General features: G+C 35.6%; 1 protein-coding gene across 5 annotated transcripts in view; it reads left to right on the top strand.

The window, feature by feature from the left end:
- The window catches only part of ANKS1B (ankyrin repeat and sterile alpha motif domain containing 1B), a 1,091,613-nt gene that overhangs the window by 150,907 nt on the left and 919,531 nt on the right, over nt 1-21,175 (top strand). For all 5 annotated transcript variants that reach the window (XM_078076455.1, XM_078076454.1, XM_078076453.1 and 2 more), the window contains exons 4-6: nt 1,209-1,505; nt 16,554-16,629; nt 18,276-18,377. In XM_078076455.1, coding sequence (XP_077932581.1) covers nt 1,209-1,505; nt 16,554-16,629; nt 18,276-18,377 — 475 coding nt within the window. The remainder of the gene's footprint in view (nt 1-1,208; nt 1,506-16,553; nt 16,630-18,275; nt 18,378-21,175) is intronic.

Below are 21,175 nucleotides of genomic sequence, written 5' to 3'. Positions count from 1 at the left end.
TGATGATGGCAGCCTCTTTCTCTGTAGAACCCTTACTCAGGATCATTGCATTTTTGTTACTAAAATTTCTTGTTTACGTTTCTCCTGACTGATCCTTCTACCTCCTGACATAGTCATATACAATCTACCTACACCATCTGCCCAAATGGACTGAAAGGTCCATCTGCCTTGAGATGGGGTTTAGTTTTCTCTGTTTTAACATTTAAAAAAATTTTTAATTCCAGTGTAGTTAACATACAGTGTTATATTCATTTCAGGTGCACAATATAGTGATTCAGCAACTCCATATATTACTCAGGGTTAATCAAGATAAGTGTACTCTTAATCCCTGTCACCTATTTCACTGCCCCCCCCTCCCCCCCCCCCGGGAACCATCTGTGTTCTCTATAGTTAAGAGTCTTTTCTTGGTTTGTCTCTTTTTCTTTGTTCATTTGTTTTGTTTCTTAAATTCCACATATGAGTGAAATCATATGGTGTTTGTCTTTCTCTATCTTATTTCACTCAGCATTATACTCTCTTGATCCATCAGGTACAGTTTTTATCTTGCTAAATTTCCTGGAAAATCTTGATTTTCAACTGAAACACTTATTAGGTGCATATGTAATAATGTGATACTCCTTGTAACTTGTCTGGCAGTGGGTTTAAGTCTGCCTCTCAAACCATAATTATATTTCAAAAATATGTGGTTTAATCTTAGGGCCAGTATGTCTTCATTCTCTTTGCAAAAGAAGCAATGATTTGTACTTATATGGAAAATAAAATGAAACTTAATTTGGGAAATCTTTCCGTAAATCTTTCATTATCAAGAATTTACCATCTCTTTTGGGAAGCCAGTCTGTTAAAAGTGGGTTATAATTGTTATTAATCTCTCTCATTAACAAATGTCACGGACGCATGATGCACAGTACAGATAACACTGACCATCTGGGCCCAGCAGGGCCACTGACTGACGTGGCTAAATCATTTATCACTCCCGGAAATTGGAATATATAATGCAGGGGAAAATTTGATTTTCCTTATTGAAATGATTAAAAAATGTGATCTTTTTGGTGCAATAAGATACTTTAACAAATATTCTATTAGGCATACTTATTAAAATAGATAAATCTTAAACTTACATTTTCAAAGTATCTCTGGTTTTAAATTACTGTTTAGATTTTGATAATTGAATTTCTGAAAACTTGAATCTTATATCTTTGTCTTAACAGAACAATGAAAATGAAACTGCCCTGCACTGTGCGGCTCAATATGGACACTCAGAAGTAGTTGCTGTTCTCCTAGAAGAGCTCACCGATCCTACCATCAGGAACAGTAAGCTAGAAACACCTTTGGATCTGGCAGCACTCTATGGGCGACTTAGGGTGGTCAAAATGATCATCAGTGCACACCCTAACTTAATGAGCTGCAACACTAGAAAGCACACGCCGCTCCACCTCGCTGCTCGCAATGGTCACAAAGCAGTCGTTCAGGTGCTATTGGAAGCAGGAATGGATGTGAGCTGTCAAGTGAGTCTTCTTTTAGCTGTGATTTAAAAGTGATGTTGCTCTTGCTTTGCTTTGAGATACAGATATTAAAACTTATATGTAGAAATCTTTTCATTTTTAATTAAATTGTCCACAAATATTTTTATAACTGTTAAATTCAAGATGCTCTGCCACACGCTGCTGGGAAGTATGAAGAGATCTAAGGCATAATTTCTAACCTCATTCTAATTTTAGGGCTTTATGAATGAAAAATTATTATTAGGAGGCTGTTGTGTGTGGTATCATTAGTAATTGTTCCCTCGCAGTGTCGGGCACACAGCTTGACATACACTAGGAATCCAGTCAGAGTTGAATGAATGAAAGAATGAATCAAAATTCAATTTAATACTTTTGAGTATGTACTTAGTGTTTAATATGTTGACACATTTAGAATCCATTTTTAACAGCCCTCCTGTGGGATTAAGAGCTACTAAGTTCCAGTTAAGAGATGAGGAATCAGATTCAAAGAGTTAACAAAATTGCCTAAGGATGTATAGCTGATAAACCTAGAATATGAATTTATACTTACTGATTAAAATCCAGGCCTCTTTACACAATAGTGAACTGTCTATACATGATTAATGAAGGAAAAATCACTTTGTCTAAGGGCAGTCAGAAGGAATTTTATTGGAGAGGTGTGATTTGAGTTGAACTTTGAAGCATGGATAACATTTGGAAAGGTTTCTCCACAAGGAAAAGGGCAACCTACTTTTTTATTTTTAAGGGCAACCTACTTTTATTATCTGTTTCAAGTTAACTCCAATTCCAAGGTTAACTTTTTTTTAACCATTTTTTCCTTTTATTACTGTTTTTTGTCTCCCAAGTCAGTGGCAACATTCTTATCTTCCAGAGACCCTTTTGGTTCCTGTCAGATTGTGTCCTTTTCCCTTGTGTATTAGTAAGCTATTGCTGTATAACAAACTATCCTGAAACTTAATGGCTTAACACAGTAATACTTATTTAGCTCATAATTCTGTGGTTGGTGATTTAGTCTGAGCCTCACTGGGTAGTTCTGTCTTGGCTAAGTTCTCTCATGTGTCTGGGGTCAATTAGAAATCAGTTGAGTGGCTCTGCTGTAGAGATTGACTGGATGTTACCTGGGATAATGGGTGAGGTTGCCATGTGTCTTTCATGATCCAGCAGGCCACCTTGGGCTTGTTCACATGACAGTGGTATGGTTCTATGTGCATGCATGTGTGCACACAAGAGACAGAAGGAAGGAGGGAGGGAAGAGGGTTATACAAAGTCTCTTGAGGTCTAGGCTGGGAGCAAGCATCCTGTCTTTTCTGTAGTGTTTGATAAGCCAACATGTCACAAAGGCAGCCTAAATTCAAGGATTGGTAAAACAGATTTTACCTCTTAATTAGAAGAGGTTGTGAATTGTTAAAGGGGTGCAAATACCCAGAGGGAACAAATGCAGCCAGCTTTGCAACATTCCAAATGCTGTTAGTGCTCAAAACTGTGGGGTTACTTTTCCTAGGAATTGTTTAGAGGTTGAATTTTGTTTCTCCTTTGTTTTCCACCGAAATTTTAAAAATCTTAGGCCTTATAAAATAAAATAAAATAAAATAAAATAAAAATTTTAGGCCTTCTCATCCTACATTTCAGGCTGGTACCCTGAAACAAACTTTTCGTTGGAGCTTTGCCTGTCTTATTTAGCTATTTAGGTATTTATAAAATCTTTTCTTAATTTTTTATTTATTCTACTTTTGCAGCCTTGAAAATAAACACAAGAATTTTTTCTAGTCCTCATGTTAAAAAAACCCTAATTTTCCCCTGAATTAAAATGAGATAGATACATATTTACTATTTTAAGTGACTCACAAAGTTACTATCTTAAAGTGTGTTTAATGATAAGCTAGATGTTTATTGTCTGAATGTTGAATTTCTCTAATCTAGATTTACTGCTTTCATAAAACTTCTGGAATATTTTTTTTAAAGATTTTATTTATTCATTTGAGAGAGAGAGAGAGAGAGAGCGTGCACAAGCGGTGGGGGAGGGACAAGCAGACTTCCCACTAAGTAGGGAGCCCAAAGCGGGCTCAATCCCAGGACTCCAGGATCATGACCTGAACCAAAGGCAGACACTTAACCAACTGAGCCACCCAGGTGCCCCAGACACTTCTGGAATATTTCTAAACTTGATGGCACAGAGTACTTCATAACCAAGGACTTCACTATGACTGAGATCAATAACTCACTTCATGTCCATGGCCCAGATCTTTTTATATTTTTTACTAGATGACATGGCCAGAAGAGAAAGAGTCTGGCTTCAATTTTATGTATGTATATGGTACATCTTTTTTATATAAAATACTACTTACTATATTATATATGTTTTTGGAGAATTAAAGATAAGTAAGATCTCTGCCCAGAATTTAGTGGAGGATACAAAAACTTGCAAGAATACCTCCTATATATGACATACTAAAATAAAGAGTAGGGCAAAATGCTATGGAGAGATCAGTGAGTAAAATATAGATTGTAAGAGGGAGGAATTGAAGAGACATAGAGTAATATTTGAAGAGGAGCTTGATGGCTTTAGGACTTTGAATTTAGGTATAACATAGCTTGCAGATATGCATTATTTGGCTAAAATAGTATTTTAAAATATTGAATTTGAATGCTTTTAGATGGGGTATATACCTTCCAAGGTCCCAACCTCTCTCTACCTCTTTCTACCATCTTCTGTCATTGCCAGATTCATTCCTTTAGGTTTTCTACTTTGCCCCAATAGCATTTGGGTTTGTTACTCATATATCAGATGAAAGGAGCAAAATATGTTTAGACCACTGTGAACACTTAATCAGAAGCATCAGGGCTGGTACCTGAGCAGGGTGGGCAATGTTTTGTTATTTATACTCACTCTATGATTTCATCTTGAAGGTTTTCAAGAAGAACTGACAACATATTCTAAAATATATCTCAATGAATTGAATCTTCTAGTATTTAGTTAGCCTTAGTTGATGTTTTGCTTTTGTTGTTATGCTTTATTTATAGAAAACATGCGTTTTTTTTGTTTGTTTCATTGCCTTTTTTGGGTCAGTGTTTAATTTTATTATGGAATTCAAATGAACTGTCACCAAGTTTGCCCATCACATTCACTGCAAAGTTGTTGGTTTTTGTTTTGTTTTGTTTTGTTTTTTTTGAGAGGGGGAGAGTGGGAGGGGAGGGGCAGAGGCGGGAGGAGAGAGAGAATCTCAAGCAGGTTCCAAGTGGAGCCTGATGCGGGGCTTGATCTCACTACCCTGAGATCATGACCTGAGCCGAAATCAAGAGTCAGACACTTAACCAACTGAACCACCAGGTGCCCCTGCTGCAAATTTTTTTTTCTTTAATTTTTTATTGTTATGTTAGTCACCATACATTACATCATTAGTTTTTGTTGCAGTGTTCCATGATTCATTGTGTATAACACCCAGTGCTCCATGCAGGACGTGCCCTCTTTAATACCCATCACCAGGCTGACCCATCCTCCCACCCCCTTCCCCTCTAGAACCCTCAGTTTGTTTCTCAGAGTCCATCGTCTCTCATGGTTCATCTCCCCCTCCGATTTCCCCCCCTTCATTCTTCCCCTCCTGCTATCTTCTTCTGTTTTTTTTTTTTTCTTAACATATAATGTATTATTTGTTTCAGAGGTACAGATCTGTGATTCAACAGTCTTACACAATTCACAGCGCTCACCATAGCACATACCCTCCCCAATGTCTATCACCCAGGCACCCCATGCCTCCCACCCCCCACCACTCCAGCAACCCTCAGTTTGTTTCCTGAGATTAAGAATTCCTCATATCAGTGAGGTCATATGATACATGTCTTTCTCTGATTGACTTATTTCGCTCAGCATAATACCCTCCAGTTCCATCCATGTCGTTGCAAATGGCAAGATCTCTGCAAATTTTTTTAATATTAAATTTAAAGTAGAAATTTGTTGATATTCTTACTGGGTAAGAGGGAAGAATCAGGCAGTAACCTTAAATTGTTTCAGTGGCTTTAATATTCATTAAATTGTAGTTAACCAGTTGGAAATTAGCAGTATTAAAAATAATCCCATTTGGTAAATTACAGCAGTACCCATTTAGACTTTAATTACATTCAAATCATTATAAATAATTCTTTAAAATTTAAAGATGACTTTAGAAGATTGTCTTTTTTTCTTGTAATTGCAAATGTTTTAAAATGTGTAATTTATGTTTTTTCTGTATAAGTTTTGGTTTCTGCTTCATTTCTCTTTGAGCAGTTTTGAATTATAACACATATTTGAACTAATGAGAAAAACAATTTAATTCCCGCTTAGGTGAATTTCATATTATATTTATGTATAAACCTGTTAGTCTTAAAGGATTTCTTAATAAAGAGAATCCATCATATTAAGATATTAAGAAAATGGGTTTTAATTGGCAAGATCCTCTTGAAATTAGCAGTTATTTCTGTGGATTTCAAACCTGATTTGGGTAAGTAGGTAGTGATGGTGTCTTTTTATGCTAGTGCTTTAACTGTGTTTCTTGTAAGTTTCTCTTATTAAAATTTAAAAAGTTAAAAGTACTAGCAAAACATTAAGCCAATTGGATTTTATTTGAATATTAAAGGAAATGAAAGTAAAATTATAGAAAACTAATAATGAAGAGTACAGGTTCCCATGCTAGGAGCTGTTAAGATGTAGAGCTGAGTAAGGTACCATTTTTGATCTCTAAGTGCTTCTAGTGGCAGGAGAAATACGTGCTTAAATGGATAGATTACATTTTAATAATCCATTCACTCCTTCTTCCCTAGATGATTATTTAAAATTTCTCCTTTTTCCCAAAACTTTAACATTTTCCTCCCTGTTATCACTCTGTGATCATGACTTTGCTTTACTTCACTGAGGAAACAGAAACAGTCACATATTTGTACCAACACATTTGCCAGTGGATGTGTATTTGCTTTCCTTCCTCGTGCTTTAAATGAACTTTGGTTTATTCCTAAGGCTGACTCCTCCTCTACTTGTACACCTGATCCTCCCCTTAAAATACTATACATTTTCCCCTCTCAACTGCATCACTCCCATAAGGACACAAAGATGTTTTAATAATTCCCATCTTTTAAAAAAACCTCTCTTGAACCCACATTTCCCTCTAGCTCTTGTTCCCTTTCTCTAATCCCCTTCATAACAACATATTGAGAAAGAGTTGTTTTTACTCATTATATCATATTTCTTTCCCTCATTCTCTCTTGAAACCACTCCAGCTCCCTCAGTCTATTAAAAGTCCTTGGTTTTCCCTTTGATGAAGGGGACTAATGGCTTCCATATTGTTAGAGCCAATAGTCAATTTGATTTATCATCGGCATTGACAAAGTAGATCTTCTTCTTTGAAACACTTTTTTCTTTTGACATCTGAGTCACTCTTCTCTCTTGCTTCTCTGCTCCTTCTTGGTCTTACTTCAGGTAAGGTAGAGTCTAAGACCCTTGAATGCCTTCCATTTAGCCTTGCAGCTAGATAAATCTATCAGGCCTTACAAACCTCCTATCCATAGGAGCTGCTCAAGAATTAAACCTTTCTGTTTTCTGTTCTTTTTTGTAAAGTCGTACCTCCCTCTCCTGAGCCAGACTTTATTTCAGTAGGTCTTTACATTGAGCTCTGTGAGCTGCTGTAATAGTTAGCTCTTGCCATTGCCACAGTACTGCTGTACAACAAACACAGAAATCCCAGTGGCATACAGTAGTAAGCAACGGCATTTTTTTCCTCATTGACGTTTGTAGGTCATATGGGGAAGCTCTACTTCATGCTGTAAGTTTGTCTCGTCTGCTCTGCTTTGTGTATCTATTCTTTTTCTCCTGGGACTAGCTAGGGCATGGCCTAAGTAAGCCTAACCAACTAAGCACATTTTGGGCCTCTGCTTTGTATCATGTATCATGTATGTACCATACAATGCCTAAAGGAACTTACAAAAAGCCAAGTCCCAAATTGGGGGTGGGAAATACACTCCACCCGCGTAAGTGGAAGGAACTGCAGCCACATGACAAAGAACATGTGAAAGGCGGGCAGAGTAGTGTAATCTGTCTCATCCACATTCCATGGTTAATTGTTCTCATCTTCCTTGCTTCCTAGTTGACTTCATCCAATCCTTTGACTTCAGATGACATCTTTGACAACAACAAAGTTTATTTACTCATCTTGAACCTTACCCTGAATTCTATATTCGGTACATAGTTGCCTACTGCACATATCTCCTGGATGACTAGTGAGCATCCAAACATTTCCAGAACTGAACATTTAGCTTCCATAACCCCTTCTCCCCAGGTTTGCCCATCTTCCAATCTTTCCCATTTTAGCAAATGACATTACCGTCGTGCTGGTTGTTTAGTCGCCAAACTTCAGGGTTTCTTTCATATTTTACATTTAGCCCCTCAGCAAATCCTATTGGCTTTGTGCTCTAGAATTTCACTACTTTTCATCCCCTCCACTATTACCTTACATTTACATTGGAACTTAGCTTAAATCCTGCACATCTCCTTCCTCCAACCTGGTTTCCCTTCTTTTTCCTTTGCCTCTCTATTAGTCTGCTTAGGTGACCATAACAAAATCCCATAGACTGGGCAGCTTAAACAACAGACATTTATTTTCTCACAGTTCTGGAGGCTGGAAAGTCTAAGATCAAGATTCTGGCAGATTCTGTTCCTGGTGAGAGCTCTCTTCCTGGCTTGTAGATGGCTGTCTTCTTATTGTGTCCTCAAATGGCCTTCTGTGCACAAACAGAATGAGAGAGAGAGAACTCTTATAAGGACACCAATCCCATGACATAGGTTCCTACCCTTATGACCTCATTTAACCTTAAATACTTCCATAAAGGCCCTATCTTCAAATACAGTCACACTGTGGGTTAGAGTTTCAACATATGAATTTTGGGAGACACATTCAGTCCATACAGATTCCTTTCAATCTGTTTTCAACAAAGCAGCCATTAAACTAAACCAGATCATATCACTTTTTTGCTCAAAAAACCTCTAGTGGTTTTCCATCTCACTTGGAGCAAAAGCCAGATTCCTCACAGTGGCTGACAGTTGTCTTATACCACCCAGTTCCACTGACTACTCTGCCATTTTTACTTAGCTTTAGCTATAGTGGCCTTGTTGCTCTTGCTGGAACATACTCGCTAAGCTCCTGCCTCAAGGCCTTTGCTTTACTAACCCACATGACGTCCCCCTGTGCTTTCTTCAGGTGTCTGCGCAGATGTTACCTTAATAGGGAGGCCTTCCCTGACCTATCTCACTCCCCACCCCAGCAACTTCTTTTCCTTCCCTTGAACTGAAAACTCAGCTTCCCTATAAGGGTACCGTATTCCCACCAGCCATTTCAGGCCAGGCTACCAGGCACTATGCTACATGAATAAGAAAAATATGTTCTCTGTCCTCATGGAGTGGAATGACTAGTAGGGAAAACAGGAAATAAAAACACAAACAAAAATTACAAATTGTGATAGTGCCATAAAGGAAATACCCTGGTTGCTGTGATTTTTGAATGAAGGGATGGGGAGGTCTCTTTTAGACTGTGCCACTTAAATGGCACTAGCCTCAGAGAAGTGAGAGATATGGCCATGGAAACATATGGGTTTATAAGAAAGAGAATATATATAGAGAAAAGAAGCTGAAGAAAGAATACTCAGAATTTCTGGAAAAAGAGATCTATGAGAAAACAGTGGTAAGAAAGGTGCCAAGACAGTGCAGTTACATGTAATCAGTTAATTCATTTACCAGGTATTTACGGAGTTCCTGCGTTGTGCCAGCCATGGCCTCCTATGTGCCAGAGAATACGGTAGTAACAAAATAGAAATTTTTCCTAGAGAAGGGAAGATGACTTTATAAAGTGTGGAGTAAAGAAAAGTAAGATGTAAGATAGGAGCTTGAAGTCATATCAGGTTCACATGAAATTTCTTTGGTTGGCTGTTTTATCGCTGGATTGTGGAAGAGTTTGTATTTTTATGAGGGTGCAAGGATCCAGTAAAGAGACTGAAATTGAAGATGCAAGAAAAAAAATGAAGATATTTCATGAAATTCAAGAAGAAGCAGGAAATGATAAGAGCACAAGTAGAGGATTAGTTTTAAGGAGGAGAATGGATGCTTCCTCTGAGACAGAAGTGAAGGAAGAAAGGATAGTTAAAGACAGAGGCTGGGCATCCCTAGTTGAATAGGAGGAGAGGTCTTTTGAAGAGGAGGAATGTTATTTCTGAATTATTTGAAGACATATTTATTTCTCTTATGCCATTTCCCCTACAATCTAAACTTTCTTATAACCTTCAGCTGTTCTTCACATGAAGTTTTCCTCAGTCTTTTGTCATTTGGAACCCTCTTTTCTGGGCACATTCCAATCTGTCAATGTTCCTGTAAAAGTTTATTACCTACAGTTGAACACAATACTCCAGCTATAGGCTAGCTAATGCAGGATACAAAAGGACATTTGCCTCCCAGCTTGTTCAGAAATTGTGTATTTGTTTATAAAGCCTAGGATGTTCTTATCTTTTATCCTAAGAGATGCCCATAGGGCTAATTGGCACTAGCTAGGTGCCTGGGGTTGTTACTGCTGAGTTAAATGCTGTTCTAATTGGCTTTCTTTATCTCCACTGATGTTATCTTTATTCACTGGCTCTTATTTCTTATAATAGTTAGGGGTCATGATTCTCAAAGTTTTCATCTCCACTGGTACCTGTGCTCTATTTTCTCTACTGATCATCACCACAATCTTACTTTATATCTTGTCACCTTTGTTCTGTTTCCTCCTTTAATAAAGAATTGGTCTTCCTTTATCTGGTCACTCTCTTTTTCAAGTTCAGGAGGACTGTATTAGAGGTGTTAAATTCAGAAGGGGGAACCAGTGCAGGCAAGCTCTGATATTGCTACATCCCTCTTCTATCTGTTGTTTTGACAATCTGGTGGAATACATAACCCAAGGAAACATTTTAAAACACTTTGAACTTCTGGATAAAGTATAACAATCTCTTTATATGCATGACTGAACATCCAGAGAAGCCACTGAAATACATAGGGCTAAAAACAAAAAAGGAAGCTAAAACCCAGGGCTTTAAAACAGGGTCTCCCTCTTTCCTATCACTTGTTTTTTTTATTTTTTCCAGCTTTGGTGCTACTGAGATTTGACTTTAATAGACATTTCCAATCAATAAGAGACTTTTTTTTGCTTTCATCAGCAATTTAACTACTACCATTACTGTGTATATCATTTCATTTCTTCTCTCTCAGCTGGTTTCATTACAACTTGTGTTCAGAGGTGTTTTTTCCTTAGCAGTGCTGACATGTGAGTGCTTTGTATCTCATTACTGGATAAATTTTGAAGTGTTACTGTATTATCAGCTGTGTAACTGTTTTGTCTATCTTGGAAATGATTTTAAAAATGGAGAAGTTTGATCCATGAGAAAAGCAGGACCAAAATCCTGGGGGTTGAGAGGATTTGAGTTCACCTATTTTAGTGTTATTTCTTTGTATACATTCAACTTGCTTGTTGAATATTTTGGACTAAATATTATTTCATGAGAATACAATTTTTCAAGATTTGGCCAGTTATGGATTATGGATTTGGGGTAGAGAGCTGAGATGAACAGAAGGGTACTAATTTGAATGAGGATAGTACACACAGACTCAAGGTAGGGTGTAGTAAACTGGAGGATATTATGGAATTAACCTGTATTTTGATAAGGAAAAGTCCATAGATTTGACATATTTAAATTCTGTACTATTTATGATAATACTGTGATAGCAAGAAATGGGTCCTGATACCACTGTTTACCTTAAATTTATGAGAACAATCCATTCCATCCTCATGTTCTCTTACTAATAAGATAATTACATCCACCAGGCTAAAAATATGTTTATCATCTGCTAACCTTTTCTAGTTTTATTTAAGGGTTCAGTGTCTCCTTATCTACTGTATAAAAATACTAGTTCTATTTAACATTACCTTTTTTTCTTGGAATAATGTAAAGGAGATTATCTATGTATATACACACACACTATACATATTTATAAAGTTATATATGATTTAAAATATATATATGTTTTACATATATAAAACATTACATATGTATGTAATTTTAAAATATTAACATCATTGAGGTTTTTAAAAAATAAGTTTCTAATTATTTTTTTAACGATAATGACAGTATTTTTCATTATTTTATAGGTTAATAAAATACTTTTTGAGTCTTATTTGTTGTTTATCTTGTTTAGCCCTCCCAATGACCCTACCAAGTTTTTAATATTTTCTTTATTTATAAGGATATATGAGTTTTCAGAGATATGAAGTGATTTCCCCAAAGTTGTATAGCAACTGAAAGCCAAACTGCTACTGGGACCCAGGTCTTCTACATCTGTTTCCTCTAGAAGAATTGTTTATTTATGATGAAGATTATATAATTTCATTTCCTAGAATACTCCATTTCATTGTCTGAAGTGCCCACTCTTTTGTATCAGAGTATCTAGAAAACCAAATTAGTACAAAAAAGTAAACATTATTGTTATATTTTTAAATAGTGTGTTTAGACTTAGCCTTCTCTTAATCATTCTCTTTATTTAACATTAGTTCTTGCACCTCAGGTCCTTTTTCCTAAATTAAATCTTATGGGAGTTCTTTCAGTAAGGATCTGTAGTAACCACTTATTTAGTCTGTCTGAAAATGTTTTTTTTTTTAAATTTTTTGTCATGTTAATCACCATACATTACAGCATTAGTTTTTGATGTAGTGTTCCATGATTCATTGTTTGTGTATAACACCCAGTGCTCCATGCAGGATGTGCCCTCTTTAATACCCATCACCAGGCTAACCCATCCTCCCACCCCGTCCCCTCTAGAACCCTCAGTTTGTTTTTCAGAGTCCATCGTCTCTCATGGTTCATCTCCCCCTCTGATTCCCCCCCCTTCATTCTTCCCCTCCTGCTATCTTCTTTTTTTTTTTTTAAACATATATTGTATTATTTGTTTCAGAGGTACAGATATGTGATTCAACAGTCTTGCACAATTCACAGTGCTCACCATAGCACATACCCTCCCCAGTGTCTATCACCCAGCCACCCCATCCCTCCCACCCCCCACCACTCCAGCAACCCTCAGTTTGGTATATATATATACACACACACACACACACACACACACACACACACACACACACACACACACAATGGAATATTATGCAGCCATCAAAAGGAATGAGATCTTGCCATTTGCAAGGACATGGATGGAACTGGAGGGTGTTATGCTGAGCGAAATAAGTCAGAGAAAGACATGTATCATATGACGTCACTGATATGAAGAATTCTTAATGTCTGAAAATGTTTTTATTTTGCTCTCATTCTTAGAGGATAGTTTGCCTGGATATAGAATGCTAGATTGGTGTTATTTTCTTTTGACACATGAAGGTACTTTCTTCTGGCTTTATTGTTTTTGTTGAGAAGTCAGCTGTTGATCTAATAATTATTTTAAGATAATTAGTTTTTTTCTCTTGGGATGTTTTTAAGATATTCTCTTTATCTTAGGTTTTCTGTAGTTTCACTGTAATATGTTCACAATGTATTCTTCTCACTTATCTTGCTTGGTATTCCTAGAATTGAGTATTAGTATCTCATCAGTCCTGGAAAGTTTTTAGCCATTGAATTACTTATCCCCATCCTCTCCTAGAACTCTGATTAGACATATGTTGAGTCTTATTCTGTCCTGTCTTTCACATTTTCAATCTTTTGTTTCTTTAAATTACATTATGTACTTAAAAAAAAATCCACCATCCAGTTCAATACTTGTTTTTCCAGCTCTGTCTTACCTGTTATTAAGCCTTTCCATTTAAAACATTATGTTTTCCATTTCTAGAAGGGCTGTCTAGTTCATTTTCAAATCTGGCCAATTTTGATTCTCCTCTTCTTTAGTTACATTTGATATCCTATTTTTGTTCTTTCATCTTATTGATCATATGTATTTTATATTCTGTAGCTGATCATCATATGATGTGAAGTTTTAATAGGTTTTATTCTTTTTTTTGTTTCTATGAATTCTTTCTCATGGCTTGTTTTCTTTCATGTTCAGTGATTTCTGATTTTAAATTTGTGTTTCTTAGAGCTTGATCTGTTGGAATTCTCAGAGGCCCAAGTTTAAAGTGTATTTTTTTCGCAGGGATTTAGATTTGCTTCTGCTAAACATTTATATTTGCCTTGGTACCATACAAACCCAGGATCACTTTTTTCTACATTTTTGGCTCAGGATCGGAGGGTTGGGGGAGTACAGAGAGTGTGTAATTTTGGCCCCAAGTCCATGTGAGGGCAGAAATGTGGTTAGAAATTTTTAGGGGGGTTGTTATTTTTGCTACTCTACTCCACTTAGAACTAAGATCGAGATAGACATCTTTAATTTCTCCCTCTGTGCAACACATTTAATTTTTTTATTTAATTAATTAGTTTATTTTTTATTTTTTATTGTTATTATTTTTTACTGGGGTTGTTGTTATTTGGGAGTTTTAGATTTTTTTTTTTTGAAGTAATCTCTACACCTATCATAGGGCTAGAACTCATGACCCTAAGATCAAGAGTCGCATGCTGTACCTACTGAGTCAGCCAGGTGCCCCTGGGCATTTTAGATTTTTGCAGGTGTCCTTGATCTACCTTCTCAGCTTGCTTGGGTTTCTTTGTCTCCTTCCCTCCTCCCACTTTCTCCTTGAGTAGCTGGCTAAAGCCCAGGTATTAGTCTGCCAGGATTGGCAGATTCCCTGGAACAGTTTTCTGTTCCAGTACTAAAACCCTGGGTTCATAGTTTCTGTCCCCACTTCCCTCCCCCAGGCTCTGAGGAATTCTCTTATTTTTCCTTTTCATCCCTGTATTTAAAACATTGTTTAGTTTTTCAGAATATTTAAGGTATGCTATCCTAGGAAGAGTTTTTCTAACATGTAGTCCAAAATTTTTTAAGAATGGAAGGAAATCAAATTAGTAATCAGAAAGTTGGTTGAAAAACACAATGAGAGTAAAAAGAATTATATTATTTCAAGGGATATTTTTCAGAGAATAAAAGAAAAATAAAGTATTTGTGCCCCATATTGAGATTATTTTTTTAAGGAGCTGAATAAATTTCCACAGTTTATTTTCCCTTCTGCACACTGCTATATATTTATAAACTAATATTTTTATTTCCATTTTTTTTTTAAGATTTATCCATCTGTTCTAGTAAGGGGGGTAGTGGCAGAGGGAGAGAGAATCTCAAGCAGACTCTGCATGGAGTGTGGAGTCCAATGCAGGGCTGGATTTCGTAACCCTGAGATTACCACCTGAGCTGAAACCGAGAGTCCAGTGCTCAACCGACTGTGCCACCCAGGTGTCCCTTATTTCCACTTTTATTAATGTCTATACATATTATGACAGTCGAAATTTAAGTCAAATACATTTCAGTCATGCCTTCTTTGAAAATAAATTTAGATCACATTGATCCTCAGTCTCCTTAATAATGCATTTATAAGCCATTTTAGATTGGGTTAATTCTACAATAGAACTTTATTGATTAACAAAGTTTTTACATTACATATTATTTTATGTTATTTTTACTTTGAATTGAGATTAGAATCCCACAGTAGAGATCAGTTTTAGTACAAGGGGACAGAATTGCTGTAATGACACACATCAATTTAACACACATATGCACACATACTGAGGACCTAGACATTTATTAAATTCTTGAGAGAAAAAGAAGAAAGTGAAAGAAAACACCTAGTGTTTGTAGATCTCAGAAACCTGCTTCTTTGAAATTTTCCTTCATCCTTTTCAAGGCAGGAACCAGTCTCTCCCTGCATTACTCACAAATTCTTCCTTTCCATGCTATTTTTCCTCCCCGTTTACCTTTTACCCTCAAAACAATTCTTAAATGTCTACATTTTCAAGGTACTTTAGTAGGCATTAGGGATACAGTGATGAAAAAAAAGAGATGTGGTCTACATTTACACTAAACTTATAGTTTGTTAAGAGAAATAGACAATCAGATGACATAATGTAGTGTAACTGCTATGATGAGGAAAAAATAGATTGATGTGGAATATACAGGAAAAGCACTAGACCTGGGGGCTAGCAATATCTTATTAAATGAAATTATATTCAAGCTGAGATTTGACATATAGTTCAGTGGTTCTCAAAGTGTACTCCTAGACCCACAGTATCACCTGGGAATTTGTTAGAAATGGTAAGTCTTGGGCCTATCCCAGGCTGCTGAATCAGAAACTGAGAGTAGGGCCCAGAAATCTGGCTTGTCGACTTTTGACAAGCTCTCTAAGGAATTCCAATTCATGCTGAAGATTGAGAACTAGTGGGTGGGTGATAGTGAGTTAGAGGGCTCAGGTTGGATCCCACCAGGCAGAGGGACTTCTGAGATCTCTAGCGACTGAGACTAATGTGAAAAAGTTCAGTATGCCTGAAAGCATAGGGTATAAGATCTGGAGGAGAGTTGGGGTGGACAGGAGAAAGTGTGGAGGGGAGAACAGGGAGAAGATCGTGTGGGTTTTGTAAACCATATTAAATTGTTTAGATTTCATTTATCATAAATACTACTTTGTACGTCTATTTCCTCAAATAGAATGTGAATATCAAGGGTCAGCATCATATTTCTATGCCTCAGAACACCCCTCAACTATTGTTGGCATATAATTGGTGTCTAATAAATGCATGCAATGTATGAATTGGGTGAAGTCAATGGATACTCACAAAACCTCATGAGGCAGGCATTACTGCCTATTTTATGCTTGAGAACAACCGAGGCTAAGAGAAGGTGAGTGACTTATCAACATAACAAGGTCAAATGGCTATTCAAAAGCAGAGGTGTTTTACAAATCCAAGCATTTGGATTTTGTTCTTAGAATCTCTTCTTTATTCCATAGTAACTTTCTGTCAGGGAGTGCTGAGATTACAGAGAATATGTACGGATATATAAAATCACAATTTTTTTTAACTTGTAAGCATTCCTAATGCAACTGTGCTTCTTTCTCTTTTCTCTTTTTCTTTTTTCTTTTCTTCTTTTTTTTTTTCCAGACAGAAAAGGGGAGTGCACTTCATGAAGCAGCTTTATTTGGAAAGGTGGATGTTGTGAGAGTTCTGTTAGAAACAGGTAACTATCCTGATTCTCCATGGAGCTTATTCTGCCAAATAAAATTTCTATTTCAGGAGTAGACAAAGGGAAATGGCACTTTTTTTTTTCTTCATAATCACCCTTTTTATCTTTACTTCACATTGCAAATTTGTATTCATATCATGTAGAATTGAGCCTCAGTGTTTAGATAAAATTGATATAAATATGCACCTTCCTTTACTCCACAGATGTGTCAGTAAAAAGCTCTTAGAAATTACAGTTGTATACATTTAAATCTCATTGAACTATATTAGAGACACTACCAGAAGGAAAAGGAATTCTCTGCCTTGTATAAGAGGGAGGAACTGATCCTTATGAAGTTATGACAATTGCTTGGTTTATGAAAGAACATAATATTTCCCTACGTTATTATATTGGGAACTATGGTAAACAGAAATTAGAGTTCTGTATCCTTAAGGTAAATTCACCTTGTTACTTCATCAACTGAGTAGCTATTGTTTGTAAGCAGCAGTGATTAAAAGGGAATCTTTTAGAGGGAATGCTTTGAAGGAACAACAAAGTAGGCTTATTTGTCTTCATATGTATATTCTGAATGAAATGAAATAAAATTGAAACTGAGATTGGATTTTTTAAGATCAAAAAGTATGAGTACAAATTCATACTTGGAAACAATTGATGTGAGTCTTTTATGTTATGGACTACATTTAGTGTACTTATTTTCCGCTGTAAAAAAATAAAAAACATTGGCAGACTATTGCATATACAAAGTTAAAATTTCGTGTACATTTAATTTTGACATGTAACAGCAATATAATGTCTTATAGGCACTAATTACATAAGTGCTGGTCACACATTTCTATACAAATTTAAGCAAATACTTAATTACCTTATTACAATGAACTAAGGTTTGAGGCCAGAATCTGAAAACTGGCTTTGTTTGCAGGTAGATGTTTGGAAAGTTTATAAACTTTTTTGGGGCAGTGAAAGCTATTTGCTACATTGAAGTAAGTTCTTTAGTACATTAAGTATTTTTAGAATTAAAATAATTCCAAAGATGTTTTCGTTTACAAACTTCAAGAAGTGTGCTCACCAGGTAGATGATTAAGTATTGTTTACATTGAATATAATCTTGCATAAGTAAATATGAGATATTTGACTTTGTAGCTGGACAAATAATATTTGGACAGTAGTTCAGAATAATCATCCTTTTTCAACTTTTGTGAATACTCCAGTGTTTTAAGAGTGATACATTATTATTTAAATTTTTTTACCATATTTTACAGAATATATATATCACAGAACCATTATTATACTTTGGGAATTGATATTCTAAAACAATAATATTTTTCAGCTTAGTAGTGTATCATTTAACTAGCTATAACCCAAATTATAAAAAACAATCTTAATGATTGGGTCAGTGCCCTTGAAAAATTAATTCATTATCAAGAATGTTGCTAATATTTGGTAGCAGTAGACCCCCACCTTCTTTCTTACTAAAATCCTGTGTGTGTGTGTGTGTGTGTGTGTGTGTGTGTGTGGACTTAATTTTTAAAAAAATCATTTTCAGTGCTTGGTCTGTATATGTTTGATATTAGAGTGTTATATATTGACAGTATCTGACACTTCAGTGGTGTACATTTAATGGGTTTTTCTTTTTCTTTCAGGAATTGATGCCAACATAAAGGATAGCTTAGGTAGAACTGTCTTAGACATTCTGAAAGAACATCCATCTCAGAAATCTCTCCAGATTGCAACACTCTTACAAGGTAAACAATATTGAATGATGGATGAGTTTGTCTTAAAGTTAAGATTAAATTAAATCTACCATTGTTTTCTCTTGAGTTTTGAGTTAATGTTTACTTTGGGTGAACTTATTATTTACATTTTTTTTCTGGTACACTTAAACTGAATAATAATTTTTAATATTTCATTTCTATTTTCAACTAATGAGTATTTTCACTTGATATTAAAAAATCTTTTAAATCTATATAGTAAATATGTAGTTATGAACTTGAAGGTAATAAGGCTATAAAGTGATGATGATCCTACAGTTGAATAATTCTTAAAGGGTTTTCAGGGATTTTCTCTTATTTTGTCTGATTTCTATAACTTCATGAGGTAGGTAAATCTGATATCATTATTCTCCTTTTTGCACATGAGGGAAACTGAAGCTCTGAGAGGCTGACTTGCTCAAACTCATATATCCTAAGTGGTAGACCTGGTACATAAATGCTGGTTTAACAACAACAAAAAAATTGTGCTTAGCTAGAAGAATACAGATTATTTCTTCCTTAATCCAGTAGTACAAGATAATTCAGTCTTGCAAGCCTTTGTTTTTTGGTAAAGGTCACTTAAGTACCTGTGTAATTAGGTGCAGGCATTTAGGTCTACTGAAGGTTTGGGAACCATTTAGGTACTAATTTTTCATTTGCAGGATTATATATTTCCCTGTTTGATCTAAAAATTTTAATGAAAATTTAGATTTAAATACTTTCCCTTTTTGCTTCATGATTAGGCCTGACATGTAGTATGTTCCCTTAAAAATCTAGACATTCATTCTCTCCTTTCCAGGTAGCTTCTACACTGGTCAGCAGTGATTATCCCCTGATTATTGCAGATGGGTGGCAAGTGTAATAGGGAAGGGAGGTGGGATGGTTTCCTTGGTTATTAGTTGGGAAGCTGAAGAACAGCGTTGTCCTGCAGGAGATAAATGAATTAAAACCAAGTCGGTCAGGTGATGCATAGATACAGGAGTCAACAAAAGCCAAAGAGGGGTACAAAGAATAGATGAGCTATAGGAGGTCATTCGTGCTCTCTTCTCTCTTTATTTTCAAAACTTCTCAGGGAACACGAAGTTCAGTCCCCTACAATTTTCTTGTTAATAAGTTAATTGCAGTCAAGTGCATATAGAGATAGATCAGAGAATACAAGAGTGGCTCTTCACATTCAAATTAAAATCAAGTTGAATGAAAGCTAAAAAGGAAAAGAGTGGTATACAACATTTTTGTCTTCTCCCTGTAGGCACTTTATATTTTATATTGAACTTTTATCTCTAACTGAACTTTAAAAAAACAGAGGCTTGTGAATAATATGTCTTTTGAGAAAAGCAAAATAAATGTCATCACTAAAAAGAGGGCATGACATAATTGCATACATTTACTGTATTGATTTGACTGAGATGAAATTGTTACTATATAGGAGTTAACTATCTATGTTCTCTTAAATGGTTAAGGTTCATTAGGTATGTCACCTTGTGATAGGGTATATGGGACATCTTTGAATTTTTAAAATTGTTGGCAGATTCTAGAATGTGAACGTGTTATCTGTATTCTTTGCATTCCTGGGTCATAAGTCAGTGGTACATTTAAAGTTTTATGAAAAGGTTATTTCACTAAAACCAATTTAGAGTAGATAAAATTACTATTTGTGTCCTGGAGGAAGAATTCACTTTACGTAATGACTGTATTGGGTCAAAAATTTTAAGGATAGACTTCCATAGGTTGCTTTCTTTGCCTAGTAGAATTGCCCTTAGGTAGAAACTGGGTGGTATGAAGACACAGTTGGTTGGCATGAGAGCACAGACTTTCTTAGCTAGATTTTAAGAAAAAGATTCCTTCTGAATAAAGACATGTAAGTAAAAGATCCCTCTGGGGGAGAGATCAATTGATATAATCCTTTAGGTGGAGACTACAAACTAGCCACTGTAAGCTGAATGCTTTTGGCAGACAGCAGATTTATTTTGTTTAGATTACATATTTTAGGCCTGCACTGTGTTTCCATAAACATTGAATTAGCTTTCAACATTTAAAAATCTTAGGATTTCAGCTAAAATTTCAGAGTTTTGGTTTCTCAAAAAATGCAGGCTTTTATTTTACTTTACTGTTGAACTTTAGATGGGGCACCTACTCTCTGGTTAATCATGCTCCACATGCTTTCTGTTTTCTCTATGATATTGAGGCTGAATATTCATTGACATTTATCCCTGCATTCAGATGCCGTTTTCCTTATGCTTAAGAGAAAAGTGAGATGTTTTCTTGTACCATGTCTATCTGGCTGTGCCACTTATTAGCTGTATGAATATGGTCAACTTAAAATCTTTCTCTTTGAGTTGTCATCTTTGAAACTGAGATTGTAATAGTGACTGTGTCATAGTTTTGTGAGGATCAAGTGAGTTAACTTACTTTAAATACTTAGAACACCGCTGGGTGCATAGTAAGCCATATTTAAGTTTTAGCTGCTATTACTGTTATTATGTCTTCATCAAAATTGGAGAAATGAGAGATAGACTGTGCGGAACATTACTTCAAGAATGAGAATGAACATTATTTCTCTGTGGAAATAAAGTTTAATATGCAATTATGCTTATATTACAAGAGTAAACACCATTATAACATAAATTTCACTCATTTATGTTACCTGACTGGTTGTTGAATTTGATATCCCTGTTTAGGTATCCAGTCTATTCAAAGCATCTTTCAGAGGGTTTTAAATCCTCAGGTAAAATATATTTAAGGAAGTTAAGGATGTTATTATGTCTTTAGCAGGTGAATTTATTTTTAAGGAA

Source organism: Halichoerus grypus, chromosome 6, assembly GCF_964656455.1.
Source record: "Halichoerus grypus chromosome 6, mHalGry1.hap1.1, whole genome shotgun sequence".
NCBI lineage: Eukaryota > Metazoa > Chordata > Mammalia > Carnivora > Phocidae > Halichoerus > Halichoerus grypus.
The sequence above is the reverse complement of the archived record's forward strand: the minus strand, read 5'-3'. Positions and strand labels throughout refer to the sequence as shown.